This window comes from Pelophylax lessonae, assembly GCF_965119305.1.
Source record: "Pelophylax lessonae genome assembly, chromosome: 2".
NCBI lineage: Eukaryota > Metazoa > Chordata > Amphibia > Anura > Ranidae > Pelophylax > Pelophylax lessonae.
Window position 1 is genome coordinate 333038763 of NC_138769.1, and position 27550 is coordinate 333066312.

General features: G+C 43.6%; 1 protein-coding gene across 1 annotated transcript in view; it reads right to left on the minus strand.

Annotated features, from left to right (window-relative positions):
- Positions 1 to 2261: 2261 nt before the first annotated feature.
- Positions 2262 to 27550, minus strand: part of NCDN (neurochondrin) — a 30137-nt gene continuing 4848 nt past the window's right edge. Inside the window, exons 2-6 of the mRNA XM_082244491.1 lie at positions 21566 to 22564; positions 16746 to 16987; positions 9257 to 9481; positions 5788 to 5930; positions 2262 to 2772 (exon numbers count right to left, since the gene is read on the minus strand). Coding sequence (XP_082100617.1) covers positions 2336 to 2772; positions 5788 to 5930; positions 9257 to 9481; positions 16746 to 16987; positions 21566 to 22564 — 2046 coding nt within the window. The 3' untranslated portion in view covers positions 2262 to 2335. The remainder of the gene's footprint in view (positions 2773 to 5787; positions 5931 to 9256; positions 9482 to 16745; positions 16988 to 21565; positions 22565 to 27550) is intronic.

Genomic DNA, 27550 nt, shown 5'->3' on the forward strand with positions numbered 1-27550 from the left:
ACATGCCCTTTCCACTGTGCCCCATCTAGGACAGTTGATAAAATGTTAACATGATTAAGCAAATGCCATACATGTGCCATTTCAAACAATTGTTTCCAGGTAAACATACCATTCTTTGAGATATGTAAAACGTTTAGGTGGACATGCCATCCTGTTTGGGATACATCAAATACTAACAGTCAGAAACACAAAAATTAATGCAATAGAGAATTCAGAGCAGTTTATTGAAATAAACAATAAGAAAAAAACAAAACAAAGAAAAATATTACAAAAGTGATGTACCAATATGGCCAAACATTAGTCCAGGCAGTAATGGCTGTTCAAGGGGTATTATACATTTCTCAGGTTTATTCTTTATATATACAAAAATACACTTCAATTACAGTAAATAAGAGTAACTACATTTGTTGAAGGAAACCCCCCCCCCCCCCCCCCAAAAAAAAAAAAAAAAAAAAAAAAAAAAAAAAAAAAAAAAAAAAAAGTCCCCTCTGAGTTATGTACATTGAAAGGATTTTTAACAAATTGTGTAGTAGATTCATACCTTGTTATTCTGAAGAAATAGCGGATTGTATGTACAAAGTGAATGTGGGTGAAATCCTAAATCAGTTACTGCACCTGCAAGGTTCTAATGAGAAAAAAAGCAGGGTCTGCATCCTTTAAGATGAGATTTCCCTTTTGCCAAATCTCACCAAAAATGACGTAGCAGGGGATGACTAAAATCTGACTTCGTGCAGACCTCTGGAAAAATCAGTAAGCATATCAAACAAGCAGGGTATTCTGTACATCATCTGTGTACAGAACACCTCCAGGTAGCCACATTGCATTTTCAGATTACAGTACTGCAGATTGAAAAGGAAAGGTTATTTTTAAAAACCATTTACAATAGGACTGTTGCAATTGAATATGCTATATATTTTTTTTTGCTATGAAAGTGGAGTGAATATTTAAGAGTTAGATGCATAAAGAGGCTTAAGGGGACCATAATATAACAGTAACCAGCTAACATTACTTACCAAGTCCTAACCCTCCTTCTAGAAGCCTTTATGCAGTTTTTTTTTTTTTTTAATCAAAAAACATTGCACAATTACACATTTAGATGTCAGCTCCCTAGAAGTTAGTGAATATCAAATGTTTTGAGCCAAAAAGGTCAACACAGACACAGGCAAATCACTTTGCACTGGGTCATATTAAGAGAATAGGGAGTGCCAAATCTCTTAAGTCTGTTCACCTATATCACTGTCCCTGCTGGGCTTACAGGCTGAACTGCAGTTACCTTCTCTGCAATTCTGATTCCTATACTACTGTGAAAAGGTTGTCTAAATGAACACGCTATAAAATTATTCTTAAAAGTGTCTAGCTAAAGCGATTTTTCTTAGTTCTCAATTGAGTGGGTATAGGTTAGAATCACCATCAGTGATTAATGCTATCCAGGGCTCTGTGAAGAGATTACACTCACTTTGTTCTGCTGGCAACATTTTAGCAGCAACAGGTAAAAATACGATTTTTGTACTCATCGGAAAACGCTTTTCTTGGAGTCCATTGAGGGACAGAGCAAGTCTGTAGCTCTTGGGTTATACTACCCCTTACAGGAGACCCAAAGCTAGCCTAAGTCAGCTATTTACTACACTAACAGGTGCACTATATTAAACAGTATGTAACCTCAGCTACATACAATATACAGTGCTGTGTGCTAGAAGAGTGACAAGGGACTTCCCATACCACTCCTGCAGCTCAGCCATTTATGGGAATCTTTGTATTCCATTAAGAAATACAAAACTTCCCCTGATTGGCTGAGAAGGAATGGCAGACAGACACCATGATCTCCACCTCTGCCAATCAGAAAAATCTTCGTATTCATACCCTTAATACAAAAAACTTTCCGTGATGGCTGAGCAGTGCTCAGCATATTTTGTTCCAGGAGTGGGATGTCTCCTGTCCCATTGCAGGAACACAGCACTGTAAACTGTATGTAACCGACATTACATAAAGTTACAACAGAGCAGCCAGTAGACACCTGTTAGTGCAGTAAAACATTTTTGTGGGCCAGCTTTACCTAAACTTTTTTTTTTTTTTTTTTTTTTTTTTAAATAAAGGGACATTTACACGTGGACTTCAAGAAAATGCTTTTCTCCAGTGATGTAGGGGGGAGGCTAGAATCCGGTAGGCTTTTAATTTCTGTCTGTGCCCCTTATGCAAATTTACCATTACTTCTTGTCTCAGGAAACTGCTTTGACCCGGACACGGTAAACATGAGCCTGAAATTTTATAATTCCAATAGCTAGAGATCATGAATTACAAGAAAAAAGATACTACAGCAGCATAAGGATTTTTCTTTTCACTGTATCTCAGACAAGCATTGTTCCAGAGCAGCCATGCCATATAAATTGGCCAACTCCACCCCTCCCTTCTGTAGGATGAGTTCTCTGCAAGACACATTGCTCTGAGCCAGCGCCGTGAAAAGGGCCTGCAGCACAGACACTATTTCTAAATCAACAGACTCTGGTGAAACCTGGCCCAAGAGAGAGAGTACACTGTCCAACCAGCCAGACTCCAGTACTAATGGAGACAACCAAGGCAACAAAGGGAGGCAGGCAGAGAATGCTTGTACTCCAAGGAACCACAATTCAGATATATCTGCCCAAGAATCGGAATACTCCTCACGAAGCATGAAGTGATGTTTTCCTGTGTCAGAGTCTTTGGATGCAACGTGAGAATGGCTTAAGAACTTAATGGCTGTCTTGAAGAAACTTCTAGAAGTGTCCTCCTGTAAAGCTAAGAGGAAAAATACATGTTAAGCTTATTTTCTTTTATTAGATTTTTTTTTTTTTTTTTAACAAATGTAAACTCACTAAACACTAAACTAAAATATAAAACCAGACTAAGGAAACCTTAGAACTAAGAAAATCTTGCCAGCGAATGGCTGTGCAGTGGGGGGGGGGGGGGGTGTCAGGACAAGTCTGATCATTGGAGAGTACACTGCGTTCCCAGTATAGCTAGAGACCTGACCACAATGTGTTCTCCTGGTTGGTGTGGTCAGTTTTTAATAGGAAAAGTAGGGGGGACTAGCAGCAATGCCAGGGATTTCACACAAAGCAATACAAAGAACAGGATACTTTCTCATACAAGTACATGGAATAGCAGACATACCAGGAATACAAAGTGTAAATCACTACTCACAGCGCTGTCCTTATGCTATCAATAACCGTATTACTGCCATACACATCCTTATCACATGCATTTATTAGAAAGAAAAAAAAAAAAAACAAACCACAAAACAAAACAAAAGCTAGTAGTCCAAGATTAACATTCATGCCCTTAAAAAGGGACAGCGCTGTGGTAAATGTGTCATCATCAGAAACATAAGTGTTGGGGGTAACAAGCGCTTCAAGTGATTCCTTTGCCTATTTACTGTGTTGTGTCATGATCCCATTTCCTCTCAAAAGGTCTACTGAGCTATAGATGACAAAACACTAACCAAAACATTTTCCTGTAAAACAGCCAAAAAAAGAGTTCAAAAATCAGCTTACCATGGAATGTGTAGATGCAAACTCCAAGAACAGTAGCTGTGATAGTGGTGGAAAAAATCCACCATACTGGTTTTTTAGACAATCAATATCTACACATTCCAACATGATTGGATTAAAGTGTCTGCTACCTATAAATGCTGGGGTAGCTTCCTGACACATTAGAACTGAGGAATTGGCTTCGTAAAGCCAATAAAATGTTTTTACCATTAAAAAAACAAGTGCAATTGAATGTGATCAACTATTGTAATGTATTGTATTTGCCATTGCTTGCTAAATGCAACCTATTCTTTGCTAAAAGCCTGAGGTTGGGTTGACACTACTGTGATGCCAGACATTGCATACAGTTCGCACCGCACTGCCCTGCGAGGCAAATTCAGCCAATTTGTATGGCTGAAACTGCATTCGGACCAAAATGGTGCATGACCCATTTTTGGTTCGCACTGGATGTTCAGACCCATGCAATCTGATTCCCGTCTGATTGCACAGTTTGCACTGCGTTCTGTGAAACACAGCTGTGGGTGTCAATGTAGAGAGCAGTGTGAACTGCCTGCAAGTCAGATGCAATCCAGGAACCTGCACAGGAATCACTCAGCCTGAAGGAGACTGTCTGTCATGGGCTTAGATTAAAGCAGGCCAAAGGCTAACCAAAATTCAGCCAGTTCAGCAGGGACCAGCCTAACTTTGATCAGTAGGTGGCTGTCACTGTTCAAAAGAAGTTAGGCAGTCAATACATTGTTTTTTCCCCCCAAATTGCATGGTATGTACACATACACAGTAAAACCTTGGATTTAGAGTAACTTGGTTTGAGAGTCTATTGCAAGACAAGCAAACTTTTTATACAATTTTGACTTGATAAACAAGCAGCATCATGTCACAGCTGAGTAAAAAAAAACAGAAGAGGTGACTAAGTGTAGCAATATGGTTACATTGAATAAAAAAAAAAAAAAAAAAAAAAAAAAAGTACAACATTAGGCAACTGGGGTAAAGCTGGCCATACAAGACCATACTATGCACCACCATCAACATCATCCCTTCCACACTGCGCTCCACGAGCGCTTTAAGACTCGCTTTCAAAACGCTCTACTGCAGGGTAGTCTTCCCAGTCACCACTGCAGACTCTTCGCAGGGACAATGGTTGATGTCGACATTTACCCCTGATGCCTGCATACTTAGATGTGCCTCTTCTAATCAACCATGTTAGTTGCTAAACATTGTACCTTCATTAAATGTAACCATATTGCTACACTTAGAGGTGCCTCTCCTCTTTTTTATACTCTGTAGCGCCTGCTGGATTTTAATTCTATTCCCCTTGTAGAAGCTGCCATTTGTGGATGGACATTTTATGGCTACACAACCTATCACATTGCTATATTCCTTTTTATATGGACTTCAAAACTAAAGGAGTTGTGGAATGAATCATCTGAGTTTCCATTATTTCTTATGGGAAAATTTGCTTTCATATAAGAGTGCTTTGGATTACAAGCATGTTTCCGGATAGAATTATGCTCACAATCTAGATCTTTAAAAGAGAATATATATATATATATATATATATATATATATATATATATATATATATATATATATATATATATATATATATATATATATATATATACACATACACACACACACACACACACACACACACATACATATATATATATATATATATATATATATATATATATATATATATATATATATATACACACACACCAAAAGTATTGGGACGCCTTCCTTTACACGCATGTGCGTATCCCAGTCTTAGCCTGTTCTGTTCAATCTTGAGCTATAACCACTTCAACTCTTCTGGGAAGGCTGTCCACAAGGTTTAGGAGTGTCTATGGGAAGGTTTGACCATTCTTCCAGAAGCACATTTATGAGGCCAGGCGCTGATGTGGACAAGAAGGCCTGGCTCAGTGTCTCTGCTCTAATCCATCCCAAAGGGGTTCCATCGGGTTGAAGTCAGGGCTCACTCGCTCCATGTCTTTATAGACCCTAAACCCAAACGTGGGCAGCTACCTACGGGTATGTAGCTTTGCATACAGCGACCGCTCGCCTGCAGTACGTTGGACAGGCAGTCGCCAAGTGGTTAAAAACAAAGTTGGTCCACATTCTTGATACGTTTCCCCATTTAATTTCATGGCATGCACTTGTCTGCAAGCCCACAAAACATGCCAAAATACAGTACTTTTATTGGGCATGACAAAACTGCATTAGAGAACAAGTGAAGCATGCATTAGTAAAATGAACATACCTGGAGTTTCAGCCAATAACCTGCTCATCATCAGTCCCAAAGTAGAAAAATTTGCTGCCAAAGTCATGTGTCCTCCATTTACTAATAGGGCAGGAAGAGACTGCACCAGAAGTTTCAACAATATCACAAAGCAGTTTTCCTGGCTAGTGCAAGAGAAGGAAAAGTAAAAAACAAAAATACAATACAAATATAGGACACACCAAAAATAAAAAAAAGGCTACTGCCATATTTTCCTCAAATGAAAAAAATTGAACCAGTTGCTGTGTTAACTGCTTTAAAAGTGTTCAGAGTTGGGCATTTTTGGTTTGTCTATTATGTACTTGTAGTATGGATAGAGGAATGCCCATTCACAGCTGCCTAAATTCCCAAACTAGTGATTACATCTGATAGGATGCACTCACTGTATGGTCAGTAATTTTCCTCCTGGCTCAGTCTACTTTTAAAATCGATTTTTGGCGCTTCCAGAGCCACCCATGGATTAAAATTTCATCTGATTCCCAGTGAAATTAGGGACCCAAAAACTACCCTGTCCACTCTGCTCCACCTCCTCCCTGGGGGAAAGCATTGTAAATTTTCTTATCAGTATAAAACATGCAAACCTCAACCTAAAATCTCCTGCTTTCCAGTAATATAGTTTGGACTGATTACAGTTACAGGACTCAACAACCAGCAGAGATTCCAAGACAAACATGTTTTTTTTTTTTTTTTTCCAAACAGCATGGTTTAAATGCTTTCCCCTGGGTTGAGAGCCTGCCAACAACATGCAAAAGTTCACAGAACACTTGCACTCAGGACAGCCGAAACATGGGCCCTTATCAGCCCAGTCAGTACGACAGGAAGATAGTGTTTACAATGTCCGGATACAAAACTGTCAGAGCCACTGCTATTGTGCTTAAAGCTGGAATGGAGGATCTGACGGTTCCAACTATAAAATTACTATACTGACTATAAAGGCCCTATAGGTCTGTCATAATTTGCCCCCCCCCCCCCTCCTTGTTAATAGTAATGCGATCAGAGCCACGCATGCGCGACATCACCCCAGCCATTCAAGCTACCGAAGATTTGGAACCCAGAAGAAAGACTGGGTTAACATGGAAGAACGGGGACCAGGGAGAGCAGCGACAGCCCAGCCCTGGAGGGCTCTGTTCGTAGGCAAGTCTCTCATAATGTAACTAGTATGCGATGCATAATAGTACATTATGACAAATCTGCAGGGGGGGGGGGAACATTAATTTTATTAAGAGATTTTACTACTGCTTTAAGCATTTACATCACTAAATGAGGTCACTAGATCTCTTAAATTGGTTCTAAAGTCAAAAAAGTTTTTTTTATCTTCATGCATTATGATAAAGCGGTGTGCAGCAGCCCCTCTCATACTTACCTTAGCCCCCTCCCGATCCAGCGATGCTGCACGAGAGTCTCGGCTGTCCAGCTATCTCCCCTTCTCATTGGCTAAGACAGCAGCGGGGCACCAATGGCTCCCGCCACTGTCAAAGTTAGTGAACCAATGAGTAAAGCGGGGGCGGGGCTGCGTCGCAGCTCCATGTCTGATGGACAGAGCAGCGGCCCGGCTGCCCCCATTGCAAGCAGCTTGCTGTGGGGGCACTGGGCAGGAGGGAGGGGCCTGGAGAGTCAGCGAGGGACCTAAGAGAAGAGAAGGATCTGAGCTGTTCTGTGCAAAACCACTGCACAGAGCAGGTAAGTAAAACTGGTTTGTAAATGAAAAAAAATAAATAAAAAATTTATTTTCGCTTTAAAAAAAGTTATACTTAAGTCTCACCCCGCCCCCCCCATTACAAAAAACATGTTATACTTACCTGCTCTGTGCAGTGGTTTTGTACAAAGCAGCCCAGATCCTCTTCTTGGGTCCCTCTTCGGTGCTCCTGGCCCCTTCCCCCTGTTCAGTACCGAAGCGGTGTCCATTCAGACACAGCTGCAGCCCAGCCCCACCCCTCTCTCCTCATTGGGTCACTGACAGCAGCCAATGGTGCTGCTGCCTCCGCCAATGAGGGGGGTCCTGGACAGCCAAGTCTCTTGTGCAACATGCAACATTGCTGGATCTAGATGGACCTCAGGTATGTATTAGGTGGAGTGCTGCACAGGTTTATCTGAATGCACTCAGATTAAAAAACACCTTCTGCCTTTACCACTTTAAGCGGTTTGGCCGTGATGGGGAGGGGGGATGAAAAAAAAAAAAAAAAGGATAATGCAAAGTTAAACAGTGTGCATTTTGTATCACTTTAAACATAATCAAAACTGCTTATAAATAATTCCAGAAAACATTTTGCCAACATGCTGCATTTTAGGTAAATTTCTCACATTAGCAAAGACTTGCTTATTCCCAATAGAGCATTTATCCTTGCCACATCAAGTGCAACTATGTTAAAAAACATCTAGCTTCACTGGAAGAACATGGTTTCATCCAGGTGGTTTTATACCATAATACAGAGATACTGTACACAATAGGGTAAAACTACACAACTTTTGGGGATCAGTCACCCTCCAGTTTTTTTTTTTTTTTTTTTTAACCTTGAGTTAGGCTACAGTATTTATCATTGCCTTATATAGTTTTGGACACTTGCTACAGAAAGAATGCTTAAAAATGAGTGCAACTGAAAAGAAAAGTGGAAAATTTGAAGACAAAGTGCAAAATGTAAACATTGGATAAAGGCAACCAGTAGCACCAGAACCTTTTCTCGCATGCCTCCTTTTAGAATTATTTCAGTTTAAACTACAAGACAGTGTTAAATCTTGGCATAAAATGTCCATTTAGTTTTAGTCAGTCTTTGGACTAAACTGCCATTTTGGTTTGGCGGAGCTCTGGGACTACACGTCCAGCACGGCTCACGTCCAAACACGCCGCCCTTTATTAAAGATTTGTCTGCGAGCCAGATACAGCCATTAAAAGAGCCACGTCTGGCTCGCGAGCCATAGGTTCCCTTCCCCTGCTCTGGATGGTGGTCTGAGGAGGCCTGTAAACAATGCACACAGTGGTCTGGAGGCAGCCTGTAATGCACACAGTGCTCTGAGGAGGCAAATGCACACAGCAGTTTGACGGTCGCCATGAGGCCTGTAATGCTGCACAGTGCAAAGCCCCACTAAGCATGCTATAGTTGCAACCTTACTTGCTGGGAGGGAAAAATGGAGCCCTGCCTGTAGAGCCTGCGAGTGAGGAAACCTGAAGTTCACATGAGTAAATGTCACTCTTTTCACATTTTCACTCGACGAAAATGGGAATTGATTTTTGTCATAGTTGGTCAATTGACGAAAGTTTGGGGTCATTTTCATTTAGCTTTTATCACTGGAAATACCGCAATTAACTCTGCTACAGGATTATTGACCTTCATAAACCGATATCAGTAAAACAAGGCGACATTGCAGAACGGCACGCCATAAATTAAAAAAAAAAAAAAAACCCCACACACCGTATGTAATAAATAATAAAAATAAAGCATGCCAAAAAACGTACCCAACAAGTGTTGGCTCAGTCACCACTAGGTTAAGGAAGACACCACAGCAGCTTTGCATACTTAGTTCTGCCTCTCTTTTTACTTCAGCTGACAGATCATCCTTGGAGAACACCTCCCATTGCTGTTCGTAATAGTCACAGAGCAATGCAGGGACCCCTTCGGAGATCAGTATCCTTCGTGGTGCTTCTTCTGCACTTAGATGGCACATAGCAGGAAGCAGAAACCTGGCAATTAAATCAAAAAAGCAAATAGGATATTTAGGAAGATCAGAAAAAAAATATTTTGCCAATTACAGTGGTACAAAACAGCCAAAACAATCAATCAATCATACACGTCTGCTATAATAAAAAAAAAAAAAAAAAAAAAAATTCTTAGCTTAACCTTTACTTTGACCTCTCTCAAAAAGGCCATTAAATAGATAGAACTGCCTTCATTGTCCCTACTTGAGCATTCTCGGTCATGTAATAAGAAAAAAAAAAAGAAACAAACAAGCAAGCACGCTAGAGTCTTAAAAAAAAAAAAAAAAAAATCCAAAGTGGCTTGTATATACTTCTACTGTATATTAGATTATATTGGAGTGGAATGCCTGTCTTTTTTGCTGTCTGCACCCCCATTAAAGATTCATCCTTGATTTGTCCTGTTTATCATTATTAAAAGTTGTTTATCATTATTAAAAGTTAAAGTACAAGAAAATACAAAATTTTGGGTTGACCCCAGAAAAGGAATAGAGGGGAAATCTTCCATTGGGGACAGACTGGTAACTTGGGGAGGGGGGGGGGGGGGTCTCAAGGAATTCCCTTAACCAGTTAAAGACCAAGCATTTTCTCGCACTGTTTGCATGTAAAAATCTTTTCACACCACACTTTACTCTAAGAACCCAAATCCCTCCTTTGCACATAAAAAAAAAAAAAAAAAAGAAAATAATAAAAAAAAAAAAAAAATTAGGAGGCCAAGATCTGTGTTTTTGAATACTCTCGATTTTCAAAAACTGCCGCCTTTAAGATTCCAGTAAAGCGGAAACTGTCATGCTGTCGCTTCCAGGTTACTATATCCGAGACAGATCAAAGCTTCAGGCATCACTCCGGTCCAACCATTTGAAGCTAAAATGACCTACAGGTACGTGATTTGGCAGCAAGTGGTTAGTTTGCAGGGGTTGCCTCACTTCCTGTGTGGCTATGGTATAGGGAGTGAATCTCCCCAACAGGCCGGATTGTGGGGGAATAAAAACACACAACAACAACACACAAACACCCCCGTGCTACACCCGCAATACTTAAAAAGGTTGCAATGCTAGCATAGTTAAATGACCAGAATGAAGCAATACAAAAATGGGTCTAAGGTGACATGTCAATTTAGCTACCCTTAAGGCCTGTACACACAGTCTAAAATTCACCGCTTTTGAAGCGATCGTATAATAATCAGATCCTTAGTACAGAGCTGATAACAGTTGAACCGATATGACAAGCACAAATAGCTTTCATACGATACCAGGTCAGGTTTTTTGTTTAATCAGTACAGTTGTCGTTTCGAAAAGCTGTTAGACTTACCGGTAACTCCTTTTCTAATAGTCTTCCAGGACAGCCCATGAGACCTAGGACTACCAGGACAGGAAACACATTCCAATCAAATAAAAGGCGTCGCCCTAGTCCTCACCGTCAGTATTCTTGAGAACCGTAGGGCATCCTGTAAAAACACACATATATAGAACATTACATTATACATAATACAAGACAACACCAGCTGTCCTGGAAGACTATTCGAAGAAGAGTTACCGGTAAGTCTAACTCAGCTTTTCTCAAGTCGTCTTCCAGGACAGCCGATGAGACAATGATAAAAAAAAAAAAAAAAAAGAAGGATGTATAAAAACATTTAATATGTTTTTATACATCTTTTTTTATTATACCCTTGATCGTAGTAGCGCTGCACTGTGTGTTTTTCTAATTATTGAGGTGTTGTATTTTTACCTTGGTGTTCAGCTGCTTGGTTTTTCTCTTTATGCTTGCGCTGATATACTCTTGCTTTTTCCATGAGACGATGAGCCAGAAACTTACCAGTCTAGGGAGGGACTACTGCCTGGAGCACCTTTCGACCAAATGCCTGTTCCTGAGAAGAGAGGAGGTCCAGGCGATAAGGTCTAACAAAGGTCAAAAAGTTAGACCAGGTAGCTGCCTTACAGATCTGCTCTGGTGAGGCACCAGCCCTTTCGGCCCAAGACGTGGACAAGGCCCTTGTTGAATGTGCGTTGATACATGGTGGAACCACATTCTTTGCTATATAGGCTTCTGTAATAGTCTGTTTTATCCACCTAGCTATGGTGGCTTTTGAAGCTTTCACCCCTATGTGTACCAGAGAAAAGCACAAATAGGGTATCACACTGCCTAAAGGTTTTGGTCACCTCCAGGTAGGTCAGAAGAGTTCTTCTGACATCCAAAAAACTAAAATTCTTCTCTTTTTCATTATTTGGAGAGCTACAAAAAAGATAGGTAGTACAATATCCTGTGCTCTATGGAAGGAAGTAGATACCTTAGGTAAAAACCCTGGATCGGTTTTTAACACTATTCTGTCTTCCAAAATCATAAGAAAGGGCTCCCTAATTGAGAGGGCCTGCAGTTCACTAACTCTTCGAGCGGACGTCACTGCCACTAAAAATAAAGTGAGTAGTCTTTCTGTTAAGTTCTTCAAGGGTTCGAAAAGGGACCGTTACTAAAGCTTGAAGGACCAGAGATAGGTTCCAAGTTGGGCATGTTCTGACCACTGGAGGCTTAGCCCGGGCAATTGCCTTGAAGAATCTAGTTATAATGGTATTTTCCCGAACCGAAGAAAAATGCTAATGGCAGCAGCCTGCACTTTCAAGGTACTAAGGGAGAGGCCCTTATTGATGCCCTCTTGGAAAAATTCCAAAATAGATGGTACATGTGGAGATGGCCTGTGATTTTCAGCCATCCAAGAGTGAAACTTTCTCCATACTTCGGAGTTTATAGCTCTCGTGACAGATTTTCCACAATTGATCAAGGTCTTAATCACTTGGTCTGAGAATCCCTGGGAACTTTGTATCTGCTCTTCAGCTACCAAGCTGTTAGGTTCAAGGATTTGATGTGTGGATGGGTCACCGAACCCTGAATCAACAGGTCTTGTCTCCAGGGCAAGATTATTGGAGGTTAGGGCCTGTAGACATGAAAACCATGGCCTTTTGGGCCAAAAGGGAGCTATCAGAATCAGATCTTGGAAGAATTTCCAGAGGACCTCCGATATTAGCCTGACTGGAGGGAAGGTATAGCAGAGATTGAAAGACCAGGGGTTCGCAAAGGCGTCGACCCCCAGGGACTGATCCCATTGACTCAGGGGAAAAAAAAAAAAAAAAAAACACCTTTGTTTTGCTGTTTGTTTGCCTGGGCTGCAAAAAGGTCCACTTCCGGAAGGCCCCATTTGGCTGCAATATCTGCAAAGTCCTTGGGATTGAGGGACAAATTGTCCCAACACCAGGTGGCGGCTGAGGTGGTCTGCTAAGACAGTCTGAGCCCCCCCCCCCCCCCTTCAGATGAATAGCTGAAATAGATGCAAGGTTCAGCTTGGCCCAGGGGAAAATTTTCTGGGCTATGCTCTGTAACCCTTGACTCCCGTGTACCTCCCTGCTTGTTGAAGTACGCCACTGTAGCTATATTGTCGGATTGAATCTGCAGATGACTCCCCTTTATGTTCATCTGAAAAACCTCTAAAGCTTTTTGTACTGCCATGAGCTTTTTCTGATTTGACGAGGTTTGAGCTTCCTGTTGGGACCATTCTCCCTGAGCCAACTGGTTCTGGAGGTGGGCCCCCCATCCGGAAGAGCTTGTGTCTGTGGTTATTCTCTGAGATATTTGAACAACCCAGTTTTGTCCCTTTGTAAGGTGAAGGTGATCTCCACCACCATAGGGTTCTTTTTACCCTGGTGGGAATTCTCACCTTCAGTTCCAAGGAATCTGGAAGTCTGTCCCAGTTCTTTAACAGGAACCATTGGAGGGGGGACGCTGCTGGTACCTTGCCCAAGGGACAGCTGGGAAACAGTAAGTCACGAGGCCTATGACTCTTGTTATGTCCCTGAGTGAGACCCACTGGCTGGTCTGTAAAGAAGCTACCATGTGAAACATTTTTAAAACTAAGTTCTGGGAGAAAAATCCTTTGATCCAGAGAGGAGATCTCGTATCCGAGATAAGGCACTCAGAGAGGTCAGGCAAGATTTCTGTTTGTTGATCATCCATCCCAGTGATCCAAGCAACTCCTGAACTATATGGAGGTCCTCCTTTAGTTTGTGATCTGAATCCGCCACTACCAGGAGATCGTCCAGGTAGGGGACGATCATGATGGACTTCAGTCTCAATGGAGTTAAAGCTTCCCCCAGGACCTTGGTGAAGATACAGGGGGGCTGAGGATAATCCGAAGGGCAGTGCCCGAAATGGATAGTGTCTGACCTCTGGTCCCAACTTCACTGCCAGTCTTAGGAATGTCTGATAAGCCAGGTGAATGGGGATGTGAAAGTAGGCATTCTTTAAGTCCAGTGTTGCCATGAAACATTTTGGATACAGCAAGCTTCTTATGGAATTGTTTCCTTGCGAAAATGCTTGTATCTTAATCGAGAGATTTAATTTTCGTAGGTTTAAAATCAGTCGATAACGCCCTGAGGGTTTTCTTATCACAAAAATGTGGGAATAAAACCCTTTTCCCTGTTCCTCCTTTGGAACAGGTATCAAAACCTTCTGATCTACCAAGTCTCCAATCTGGAGACTTAGAGCAGCTGCTTTGGCTGGATCCTTTGGCAGACTGGTAATTAATATCCTCTCTTGATTTAATTTTCTTCCACTGTGGGAGGAAGGCCCTTAATCTTCCGCCCACTTTGTGAAAGGAGTCATTGAGGTTTGGCAGGGTGCTGAGGAGGGTTAAACAGGATGCTCCCCCTACCTTTGTCAGTCCAGTGTTTCTTGGACACAGCCTGAACCTCACATGGTCCTTGCCGTTTGCCCCTGCCCTGAAAGAACTTGTATATGGGGATTTTTTTCTTTTATGGAATTTCCTTTGTCAGTAGTACTTTCCAGAGCTTCCGTCAGCCCGGGGCCTGAAGAGATGGTCACCTGTAAAGGGGAAGACCAGAGGCATAGTTTGGAAATACAGTCACCAGACCATGACCTGAGCCAGAAACTTCTCCTGCCGAAGCTGAGGTTCTGGCTGTCAGCGGATGAATCAGCCAAAAAAACTCACTGCTAAGAGATTGATTGCCAGTGATTGGTAACAGGAACACACACACACACACGTCTGTTCAGGGTGGTGGGGGGAGATCGGTGTAATCCGCACTCATCCTCCTCCATTCATCATTTCTGTTTTTCCATAAGGAGGAACAGGCAAGGATAAACTTCACTGACAATCTATGTTGGAATTTTATTCCATAGTTCTTTGCTGTCAAAGGAAAACCCTTTTAAAATTTAGAGAAAAATGGTTTCCTTTCAGGATTTTCCCATTCTAGCTTGATTGTATTTTAGCAAGGAGCGGTGTATACATAAGATCCCGCCAAAAAAAAATCTACTGCTAAGTGATTGGCAAATCACACACACACCCCGAATCGTCTGTTCAGGGTGGTGGGGGAGATTTAGTGTAATCAGCACTCATCCTCCTCCATCTGTCAGGATTTTTCCAATGGCAGCTTGGTTGTATTTTAGCAAGGAGCTGATTGATTGCCAGTGATTGGTAATCACACACACACACCCTGAGTTGTTCTAGCAAGGAGTTGTGTACAGGGAAAAAAACTCTAGCATTTTTCTTATGGATTGTATACTGCTTTAAGCAATTAATCCACATCTTTAAGGGATAATATTGAATCTGGAACCTTCAAGGGACTCCTTTCCCTGGGTTCCTCCCCTGCCCAGACACTAACTAAGAAATGAGGGGACTCCGATTCTTCCCTTGTGTCGTCACCATACACTCTCTGTGTTGGTTTAGACACAGATGTAGGGACCCAACTAAAAGGTCAACATTCTTTTGGGTGGATACAATAGAGTCTTTAACAAGATTATCAGGTACATGTGCGGCACGCTTTTGCTCCATGTGGAACTTCGAAATGTGCAGTTTGCGGGACTAGGCTTTTTGGGGGGCTGCATCTTTGGACCTTGTCCTGAGCCTTGGTCTATACCAATAAACACATAATTAGTTATGACTCCCAAATTCACCCTCCCACACAGTGTGTACAGGGTAAGGAAATATTGCCCCCTTCTACCGACCCGATTTAACTTACAAGAGAAGGGAAGGGGGAAAAGACCACCACAGGTATATGCTGGAAGGGAGAATTCCCTTCGCTTACATGGGAGGTGCCGGTGCCAGAGCCTGCCCCTACCGCCTGAGTGGATGCCGCAATCCATCCTGCTCCGTCTGGTGGTCCGCAGCCTGTGCTGGGTTTTCATCTTACACCAGCGGCCCAGATATCTCCTGTTCGCGCCTTAGGAAATCAGAACTACTGTTTCAGGCGCCTGCGGATGTGCGTCACTGGGCCAAAAGTGACCTGTGCCGCTTCCCAGGGCCAGAGTGCAATGCAGGAGTTCCGCCCTCTCCGCTCGTGGCACCAAATTCAAACTTACAGGTTTCCCTGCTGAATCGGCAGCGTCACGGGTACACAGCCTGTGCTGCTCCAAGGACACCGCCACGAACCGAAGAAGACTCCCCCCTGCGATCCACTGATGACATCCACGGTCATGGCCCTGTGGACCAGGAGATACAGGAGACAAAGCGGTCAGCCCCTATTGCAACAAGTAAGGGTACTGCACTTGGGCAAGGAGAATATGCATTCTTTCAATCCCAGTCTTTTTAGACAGTTCCATGAGACCAGGAGCTTCAGTTCCAGGAACATGTTACCCCCTGTCCGGAGGAAACACTAATACTGAAGGTGAGGACTAGGGCAACGCCTTTTATTTGATTGGAATGCATTTCCTGTCCTGGTAGGAGGAGCCCTAGGTCTCATGGGCTGTCCTGGAAGACGACTTGAGAAAATATAATACATACACACACACACACACACACACACACACACACACAACATCACTTCAGATGTTTTATTCTGTCGTACAAGAAATTGCGTAACTTTGGTAAACTCGCAATCTTCGATAGGAGACTGGCATGAAAAAACACAACACACACCACAAACGATCCGTCAGATTTTTAGATCGTATGTATGGGGGCTTTACAAAAATAAAATTAGGTTTTAGAATTTGTAACCTCTGGTTGCAATTATTCGACACATACTGGATACAAATTTCTAATTAAAAAAGTAAATGAGACTGTACACTAGGGGTTTTCAAACTATTGCCCTCCAGCTGTTACAGAACTACACGTCCCATGAGGCATTGTAAAACTCACATTCACAGACATTACTAGGCATGATGGGAATTGTAGTTCGTGAACAACTGGAGGGCCATAGTTTGAAGACCCCTGCAGTGTGCATACACACACACACACACACACACACTATACCTTATGGCATCTCCTGGCCATACCGCTCCCCAGTTGCTGGGCAGTAATGCCACCTGAGACACTTCCTTAGGTTGAGCTCTACAAGTAAGACCCCGATGAAACAAAGTCCTCATATAACGTATGAGGAAAGGAAGAAGCTGAATGACCTCTTCCTTAAGACAGTATGTTTCCTCTGCCAGCCATGCTCCAAGTAGTCTTACAGAAGCCAGCACGAATGGATCCTCATGTTTCTCCCATCCAACCTAAAGAGCCAAAAAAAAAAAACATGAGGCTTAAAAATGAAGTGTCAACTGTATTACTTTTTTAATCTGATAGAAGTCAGTAGGGCTGCAACGAATGATTATTTTCATTATTCGGCTAACCGATTAATCAGATTATAACCTAAAAAAAAAAAAAAAAAAAAATAAAAAAAATAAAGTGTGGTGTATTTAGTTAGAATAAATTGCCTTTTAAAAACTTTAGATTTACCACAGCATGTAGATTAATATGTAAACAAATATGTTTAGCGAGCAAAATCTCTAATACAGTATATACACCATTCAAAGTTGAATTTGGAAAATATATCAGATTTAGATATAAAAAATAAATTCTCTTCAATAAAAAAAATTCTCTCTTCAATAACAAACAAAAAAAAAAGGGGATTTTTGACTTACCGTAAAAGGCATTTTTCTGATGTTCATTGACAACACAGCTGATATTCTTAACCATTGGGATGTCCCAAAGCAGGATAACTATAGCCAACCAGGTAAACAGGAGCTCAACCAAAACAACTGGAGCTCATCTGAAAAATACACCCTCAAAGAGGAACAGGTCCTCTAAACAGCAGCCTGTAAAACCTTATACAGCCAAAAGGAAGCATTCGCAGATGCCAACACATCCACTTTATAGAACTTTTAAGTGTGCACCGATGACCAGGTGGCCAACTTACAAACCTACATCACCGACACCCGATAACGGAAGGCCCAGGAGGCACTGCGTGCCCAAGTAGAGTGCGCTTTGACAGGGAAAGGAGGAACCTGATCCTTGATGGAAAAAGACCTGAATATCCGTCTGTCTGATCCATCTGAAAATAGAAGCGGACAAACCTTTCCGAGGCCCATTTGTGAGCACAAATAGCGAGTCAGACTTCCTACAAGACTCCTTAGCTGCCAGATTCACCCCAATTGCCGGGACCACATCCAAGGCAGCAAAGCAATTTCCTTCAGGATGTTTTGGCCTGGGGCACAGGGAAGGCAACACACTGTCTTCATTAAAATGAAAATCAGAGACAACCTTTGGAAGCAACGACTGACAGGGACAAAACCATCAAGTATAGGTGAATGACAGGATAACGCCGCCAATTCCAACACCCTGCATGCAGAAGTGATAGCCACCAAGGCCACCTTCTGGGACAGCGCAAGCAGTGAATCTCCCACAGATTCACAAAAGGAGGCTTCTGAAGGATTGAGTGCACCAAATTGCCCCCTTGAGATCTGAGACTGGAGACTGCACTGGAGGGCCCAAGTGCCTAACTCCCTGAAGAAAAAAATAGGCACCAGGGAGTGTGTGGCCAAGGCCTTTGAAAGAAGGCCGCTAAGGCCGACCCCTGACTCTTGATTGTACTCAAGGCCAGTTTTTGCTCAACCCCGGTTGAAGGAAGGTCAAGATCCGAGCCACCAAGAGAGCGAGGATGAACCCCAAAAGAATCACACCATGCAATGTACGACTTCCACGTACAATGGTAGCTCATAGAAGTAGATTGCCTAGCTTTTAACAGCGTGTCTGTGGCGTCCACCAGGGGATCCCGTGACAGAGCCAGCCACAAACCTCTGAACCTTTCTGTTTAGCTAAGACACCAAAAGATCCACCTCGGGAGCGCCCCACCCAAGAGAAAACTGATTAAACACCTCCAGGTGAAGGTACCACTCCCCTTGATCCAACGCCCACCGACAGGTAATTCACCTGCCAGTTTAACACCTCAGGAATGTGTATGGTGGAGAGGACTGGAACTAACTGTTCTGCCCACCTTAGAATGCCGGCTACCTCCAGAGCTGCCAGGACTCTTCTTGTGCGCCCCCCCCCGTGAATTGACATAAGCTACGGCCATGGCATTGTCCGATTGAATGTGCACTGGACATCCCGGAAGACGATCCGTCCAATGGTACAGTGATTGCTCGGAGTTCCAAGACATGGATCTGTAGTCTTGACTCTGCCAGTGTCAAGAGTCCCTTAGCAGAATTTTTGCTGAGGACGCCTCCCCAGCCGGACAGGCTGGCATCCGTGGTGACCACTGTCCAATACAAGGGGAGGAAGGATTTGCCCAGCTGAAGCGCTGGAGAACGAAGCCACCATATCAGGGACTCCTTTGATCCCTGGCTTAGCTGGGTCTGATTGTCCAGAGACTGCAGAGTCTTGTTCCATTTAGCCAGAATCTCCCTTTGCAGGGACCTCGTATGGAACTGTGCAAATGGAACGGCCTCGAAGGTAGACACCATCAGGCCCATCATCCACATGCAGGTCTGGAGGGTATACCATCTGCTGGACAGCAGGACACCAATTGCAATTTCTGGAGCTTGTCCAGGAGGAAGGAGCACTCTGGCTAAGGCCAGAGTCTGACCCATATAGTCCAGCTTTGTGGACGGAACCAGAGCAGACTTCTTAAGGTTCAGAATCCAGCCGAACTCCCTCAGAGTTCAGGGGCCCCGCAGCCTCAGAGAGGGGGGGGGGGTGCTCCAAAGACTCCATTAGTCACCAGGGGGACCCCACAAAAAGTGTAACACACTGCAAAAAGAGGCAACCCCCACCGTGCTGGCAGCTCCACCTGGTAGCCAGGCACAAAGCACCAAGCAATTCCCAGCACAGAGGGAGAGGATCCCATCAGACTTCCCACCCTGCTGAAACAGGCACCCGCAGCCAGAGATCCAGGACTCTGCACCAGGGGATGAGGAGGGGTTCCCATAGCCAAAATCACCACCCACCGGGCTCCTCAGTCATGGCCTGCCACTATATTCAATGGCAAACTACTGCAAAATGGCCACCGGACTACATAAAACATGGCTGTTATGCATTGAGCAGACAGGCTACAACAAATGGCGGACAGGCTACAACAAATGGCGGCACCACCAGGCTCTCAGGAGGGATCCCTAGGCCTCAAGGACATGCCCAGGCAGGACAGGGGGCCCTGGCAGGAGCCCCCACAAGGTACAACCCCACCATCATAGATTGTTTGGTCGCGCAACACCCCACCCCAGGAGGTGGTCCAGAACACCCACACAGCCCCAGCATAAGTAAGGGGGGTGGGGGAACAGATGAAGGGGGATGCCTGTCCAGAAATCCGAACATCCCAAGGAGGGGCCCATGACCATCCCAAAACCCTCAAGAGGGGGGGTGGAACACAGCTACTCACCATACCAGGAACCAGGCGGGCACCGCTCCGGACAGAACTCCTCGCCATTTAAATGGGTGGGGGGGCTGTCGGCCAAGAGGAGCCCTGAGACCCGGTCGTATGCGACCTCATGAGGCGTTTAACTCGCAGGCCGGCCCCTGTTCCGGTGGGGCTCTGTCGCGGCCAACCTAGTGTGGAGCTGAGGTCTGCACGTGCTGGCCAGACTGGGGTGACCACTGGATCTAGATTATCCACCCCCTCGCCCAGTCCGGCAGTAGTTCACAGGGGGAAACAAACAAACAAACAAACAAACAAACAAAAATTGCCAGGACCAGAGATCCCAGCAAAGAAACTAGGTCCTTATTCCTGACTAGGCATGAGAAAAAAAAAAAAAAAAAAAAAAAGTACCACCTATAGCAGAGAGAGGGAGTATATCCCCTGGCACTACCCATAGGCATAGCCAGACTCGGCCTAGTGTCCTACTCCAGTAGGGGACAGTATAACTCTATGGTTAAGAACAGGAGCTGTGTTTGTCAATGAACTAAATACATTTTTATTTTAAGAACATTTGTTCGCTTTTCTAATATTTAGTGGGGTCAAATCGACGTTAGTTTTTCAACCACAGTGACGGGAAAAATTTGATGGGGCAGAATATAAAAAAAAAATCTTATTGGTCAAAGGAATTTTCAGACAGTATGTGGTTTTTGTTCAGAAAATTACATTAATTTTAAAAACAGAATGTGAAAAGCCAGATACATTTTAAAACGACATTCAGTGAACGTACAACATATTTTTCGTATGAATATTCAATGTGTATGGCTACAACAGTCCTTGATGTTATGAACAAGCCCTAAATAAGCAGTTGTGATTGTACAGGTAAAGAGGAAATGATCAAAAATAAGATGCATTCACAGACGCACAAAGCTTTTTTTTTTTTTTTTTTTTTAAATCGCAGTACTTTACCTTCAGTGACATTGCAGGTACTACACAGTAGGGGGGGAGGCAGAGCGCACAGCACACACTTGGCAATACTTAGTTCTTCCAGTATGCCCTGGCACTCTGTTTGAGAGACTACACACACCACAAGTATATAGATGGTATTGGTGCATGAACACACGATTGTCTGAGGTGGAGAGCCAGGCAGGTGACATGATCTTCACCTCAGCCAACCAGAGAAGCTTGTATTCCCTGAAATAAAAATACAAGGCAGTACATGGGCAAAGGTTCCATGCAAATGACACTCCCATTTCCAGCAGCAGAGGGGGAACATTCATGTACTCTTCCATGAAGAAAACCAAACTTGTGTAGCAAATGTTACTAAATCATTTTACATCGAACCCAATGTCACACTGCTGGCATAATAAGAATGTTTTAGCCAAACTTGCCCAAAGTATTAGGAATGACAGGAAATCTGCAGTTCTTTAAAGGTTATGCAAAATTATTACTACAAAAATACCTGCTGTAAGAAGTACATCACTGCTCCACAAGCCTCTTGTATAACTTGAAGGAGCTGCAACTTCTGGTCCTTTTTTAGCATGGAATGTACCGTTTCTTCTTTAGCACACTCCTGAATGCCCATCTCAACCAAGGAAAAACAAGCTGAAACAACAGCTTGCCCAGAACTGAGTGGATTAGGATCCTCCAGTGCCATCCTAACCTCAACACAAGCCAAGTTTACCAGTAAACAGAAAAATTTTCCCTTCTCGTTTCCTTCAGTCAAAATCCAAGATGAACCATAAACATGAGAAAGGAAAGCTCCGAGCTTTAATGCCGGGTCTCTCTGGGAAGCAATAAGCTTATTTCTAAGGACTTTAAATAAACCCATACAAATATATTTTAAGCAGTCTTTACCCCAAGAAGTCTCAGTCAAAACGGGTGAAGGAGGTAGGAACATAGGAAGAATCTCCGCTAGGTGGAACTTACGACTGTCTTCCTCTTTATTAAATTCTTCACTTAGCTTAATTAACAGGAGTTGAAGTTCTTTTCCACTTTTCTTCCAGGATTTGTCCGGCATAGAGGTGAGTAAAGTGGTTAGAATGCTAAGAGCCTTTTTCCAACCATGATTGTGATTCAAATAAGCTTGACATAAAGAAGATACAGTGCCACCAGATACCAAATGTTTGATCCCTCCAGGAGCAGCCAATATACCCATCAAGCACTGATAGGCATCCTCTACCATGGAAGGCTCAACCTTGTTTTCTTGCTGGCTTACTGCACTTACAGTTTCATTGAGAATTGGAATTTTATTAAGAACCTGAGGATGACTGGCTAGAGAGGGCTCACTGCAGAAACAGGCAAACAAGGTCAAGCCAAGACTTCGAAACAAGTACATAGGACACCCATCGGGTGCAGATTTTGAGTAAAGAAGCCGGTTTGGGAAAGAGAAACCAACTGCATCAAAGATTCTGCGCCTAGTTTCATTATCCAATTCTGCAGCTTTGGCACACTTTGTCACCTAAAAAAAAAAAAAATTAATGAAAAGCTATTCCCATTACTAAAAAGGAGATATAGAACAGTAAATACAATCTTCCAAAAGTAAAATATTCTGTAAAGAATATTGAATGATAATTCAAGGGTTTGCAAGCCTAAACCATTGCCTCGCTGCCAGCCCCTCACTTTTTACCACTTTAAGACCGCTCACGTTGCTGCTACTGCAGCAAGGTGGCAGCCCTGGGTCTGGCGACGTAGACCTATGTCGCTGGATTTCTTGCTGTCTCGCTCCCGCTGTGTTTAGACACAGCGGAGTCGGGCCAGTGGAGGAGAGACACGGCGATTACCGTCTCTCGTCCCCGATTGTCGGGGAAAGAGTGAGAAAATCTGCCCGCATGTGTAAACAAAGCGGGCGGACCTTCTCTGACAGGCAGGGACAGATCACAGGATTCAGCATAGCTGAACCTGCGATCTGTGTCTGTCACACAACCCCCTCCCCCCACACACATCAGTAAGCATGAGGCACACATTTAACCCCTTGATCACCAACAGTGTTAACCCCTTCCCTGCCAGTGTCATTACAGTAACAGTGCATATTTTTAGCACCGATTACGATAGTAAGGTCACTGGTCCCCCCAAAAGTGTCAAAAATGTCAGTTAGGGGTCCGATCTGTCCACTGCAATGTCACAGTCCCACAAAAAAAAAAAAAAAAAAAAAAAAAAAAAAAATTACAAATCTTTCCCATAGTTAGTAACTTTTGCACAAACCAAGCAAAATTTTTTTTACCAAAAATATGTAGCAGAAAACAAATTGGCCTAAAATGTTAATTTTGATTTGTACATTTTTTTGGGGTAATGCTATACATCAAGAATGTGAAAAATAGTTATTTTTTTTTCAAAAATTATCGCACAGGTGATCAATACCACCAAAAGAAAGCTCTATTTGTGGGGGGGGGGGGAATACAAAATTTAATTTGGGTACAGCATCGCATGACCACGCAATTGTCTGTTAAAGTAACGCAGTGCCGAATCACAAAATATGGCCTGGTCAGGAAGGGGGTAAAATCTTCTGGTCTTAAAGTGGTTAAAAATACGCTCATTGAGAATTTCTTTGTCAAAGACATGTAGCTTAATACATTTTGGCCTAAATATATGACAAAAATTGTATATATTAGATATTTAACCGTCAAAGTAGAAAATGTCAATTTTGTCGCAAAATTTTCGTTCTTTTATTAATATTGTAAAAAATAAAAAGCGCAGAGGTGATCAAATACCACCAAAAGAAAGCTCTGTTTGTGGGAAAAAAGGACATCAATTTCGTTTGGGTACAGCATTGCATGACTATGCAATTGTCAGTTAAAGTCTCGCAGTGCCAAGTTGAAAAAAGTGGCCTGGTCATTAAGCAGGAAAATCATCCGGTCAAAGTGATTGTAGTTACTTAAAAAATAAAAATCAAACATGTTATACTTGCCGCCTCTGTAGAGTTGATTTTTCACAGGGAAGCCTGGATCCTGCTCATCTCGGGTCCCTCATTGCTGCTCCTAGCCCCTCCCTCCTATCGAGTGCCCCCACAGCAAGCAGCGTGCTACAAGGGCAGCCGAGCTGAGCTGCAGTTCCATGTGTCCATTCAGACATTGAGCTGCTGTTCGGCCCTGCCCCCTCTCTCATGATTGGCTTTGATTGTCTCGGACAGCCGAGGGACTCGTAGACATCGCTGGATAGTAATGAGGCACAAGTATTAGGGGTTGCTGGGGAGGCTGCTTCACACAGAAGGCTTTTTATCACAACGCATAGAAACATTAAAAAAAATAAAAAAACCTGCCTTTACAACACCTTTAACCACTTCTGGACCGGAAGGTTTTACCCCCCTTAATGACCAGGCCAGTTTTGGCAATACTAAAAAACACCCCACAAGGGATTTTTGCCTTACCGTAAAATACTTTTCTCTGATGTTGGTTGACAGAAACCGCTCCATATCTTGACCTTTGGGTTTATGCTGCCCCCTACAGGAGTAGGACACTAGGCGGAAAAAAGTTAGACTACGCCCATAGGGCAGTCACAGGGGGGGTTATACTCCCACTTTAAGGTCTTCAGTTTTGTAACAAGCAGTGTCAGAACATAACCCAACTCAATAGGAGGGGTGGGTGCTGTGTCCGTCAATGAATATCAGAGAAAAGGATTTTTACGGTAAGACAAAAATCCAGTTCCCTCTCGTTCATTGATGGACATGGACACAGCTCCATGTCCTCTTGACCCTTGGGACGTCTCAAAAGCAGTGTTAACATGAGGAGTGGGAAGAACACAGCAATAAACCTAGCCAACCAGGGAAAACAACAAGAGCTCAACCAGGAACCAACTGGAGCTCACCTGACAAAAATATACCCTCAAAGAGGACTAATCCTTTCCAACAGTGGCTTGCAAAACCTTGAGGCCAAAAGGCTGCATCTGCAGATGCCAACACATCCACCTTATAAAATGTTGCGAAAGTGTGCACGGATGACCAGGTGGCCGCCTTGCAAACCTGCACCACTGACACCTGATGGCAAAAGGCCCAAGAGGCACTAAGCGCCTGACCCACCATCTGCCTGATCCATCTGGAAAATGGTCGCAGCAGACCCGGCCAGCCCCTTACGAGTATCCATCCGTGCAAACAGGGAAACTGATTTTCGGAACGGCTCAGTCGCCGCCAGGTACCCCGATTGCCTTACATTCTTTGGATGTGGTTTGGGCAATCTCTTTAGGGTGCTTAGGGCACAAGGAAGGCAACAACATATCTTAATTTCAATGGAAACCAGAGACGGCCTTAGAAAATAACGACCGGCAGGGATGAAGCACCACCGTCTCCGTGAACCACCAGGTAAGGTGAATGACAACACAACGAAGCAAACTCCCATCACCCTGCATGCAGAATTAATAGCCACCAAGAAGGCTACCTTCTGTGACAAAGTAAGCAGAGGAAGCTCACAATAAAAAATTTCAAAACGCGATTCCTGAAGAACCGATAGCACCAAATTGAGGTCCCACGGAGGCAATGGAAACCTCACCTGAGAGCCAGGTGGCGGACCCCCTGAACAAAGGTGTGAACCAAGGAATTTGTGGCCAACAGGCAAAAAAAAAAAAAAAAAAAAAAAAAAAAAACACCACCACCAGGGCCAAAATCTGGCCTTTTGATGGTTCCCAAGGCCAAACGCTAATCTACACCTCCAAGACACGAGTCACCGAAAGGGGGGGGCTCAACCGAAGCAATGTACGCCCTCCATACTCGATAAATCTTCCTAGAAGTAGATTTTTCTCGCTTTTAGCAGCATAGGAATCACTGATTCAGACACCCCTCTATCCTTCAGCACCTGGCTTTTAACCACTTTACCACCGGAGGATTTTCCTGCTAAAAGACCAGGGGTTTTTTTGCGATTTTTTACTGCGTAACTTTAACGGACAATTGCGCGGTCGTGCGACGCTGTACCTAAACGAATTTCACGTCCTTTTTTTCCCCACAAACAGAGCTTTCTTTTGGTGGTATTTGATCACCTGTGCGATTTTTTGATCACGCGCTATAAACAAAAAAAGAGCGTAATTTTTGCAAAAACAACAATATTTTTCACTTTTTTTTTTATATAAAATTCCCCCCCAAAAAAAAAAAAATGTAAAAATCAAAATTTTTTAAAATTTTCGGCCAATTTGTTTTACGCTACCTATGTTTGGTGAAAAAAAAAAAAAAAAAAAAAAAAAAAAAAAACGCAAAAAGCGTATTTTGATTGGTTTGCGCAAAAGTTATCGCGTTTACTAACAAAGGGAAAGATTTGTCATTTTTGGTGTTTTTTTTTTTTAACGAGTAATGGCGGCGATCTGCGATTTTTTTTGCGGTACTGCGACATTGCGGCGGACAGATCGGACCCTTGACTGACATTTTTGACACTTTTGGGGGTACCAGTGACATTACTGCAGTAATCAGTGCTATATATATGCACTGTTACTGCAAAAATGACACTGTCAGGGAAGGGGTTAACAGTATTGGACAGGGAGGGGTTAAGTGTGTCCTAGGGGCGTGATTCTAACTGTGCAGGGACAGGTCTACTAGTGTAAAAACAAAGATCAACAGTTCTACATAGTAGAACTGTCTGATCTTCACTTTTACACAGGGAGAACTGACAGGCGGCTTGTTTACATAAGCCGCTCTGTCTTTCTCCCGCTGTACCGGCGATCGTAGTGTGACTGGCGGACATCGGGTCCGCCAGTCACACTCCCGCACTCCTCCGTGAACGAGCCGAGGCGGGCGCGCGCCTCAGCGGGCGCGCGCCCGCCCGCTATTGGCTCTAGAAGGAGTGACAGGCGAGCGACGTAGACCTACGTCACTCTGCCTGGCCGGGGCCGACTGCCGCAGTAAATATACTGTGCGCAGTCGGCAACCGGTTAATAGCCGAACCATTAAAGCCAAACGACTAAAGCAGGATGGAAGATCGGCCCTTGAGCTAAAAGATCTTCTCTGAGAGGGAGTCTCCAAGGGACATCGGTGACCAGCCGTACTAGATCTGCATACCAAGACCAGCGAGGCTAGTCTGGGGCCTCTAGAATGACCAGAATGCCTTCTGCCTTGATTCTTTAGGGGAGTCTCGCCTGAAGTGTTATCGGAGGAAAAGCATATATCAGACGACTGCCCCCAAGGGTGTCGGCCAGAGGATCCCAAGACCTTGGTACAAACCTTCCTGTTCAGATGACAGGCCAACAGGTCCACATCAGGAGTCCCCCCACCGGAGAGACAGTTGCTGAAACATGTTCGGGTGAAGAGACTATTCTCCCTTATCCAACGACTGCCGACTGAGGTAGTGCGCCTGCCAATTTTCAACCCCTAGAAAATGCACAGCAGGGAGGGCTGGAACAAAGTTATTCTCACCTTTAGAATGCCAGCTACTGTGACACTTTTGGTGCCCCCTTGATGATTGACACATGCCATGGCCATGACATTGTCCGATTGAATCCTTACCGGGCGTCCCTGCAGACGATCTATCCATTG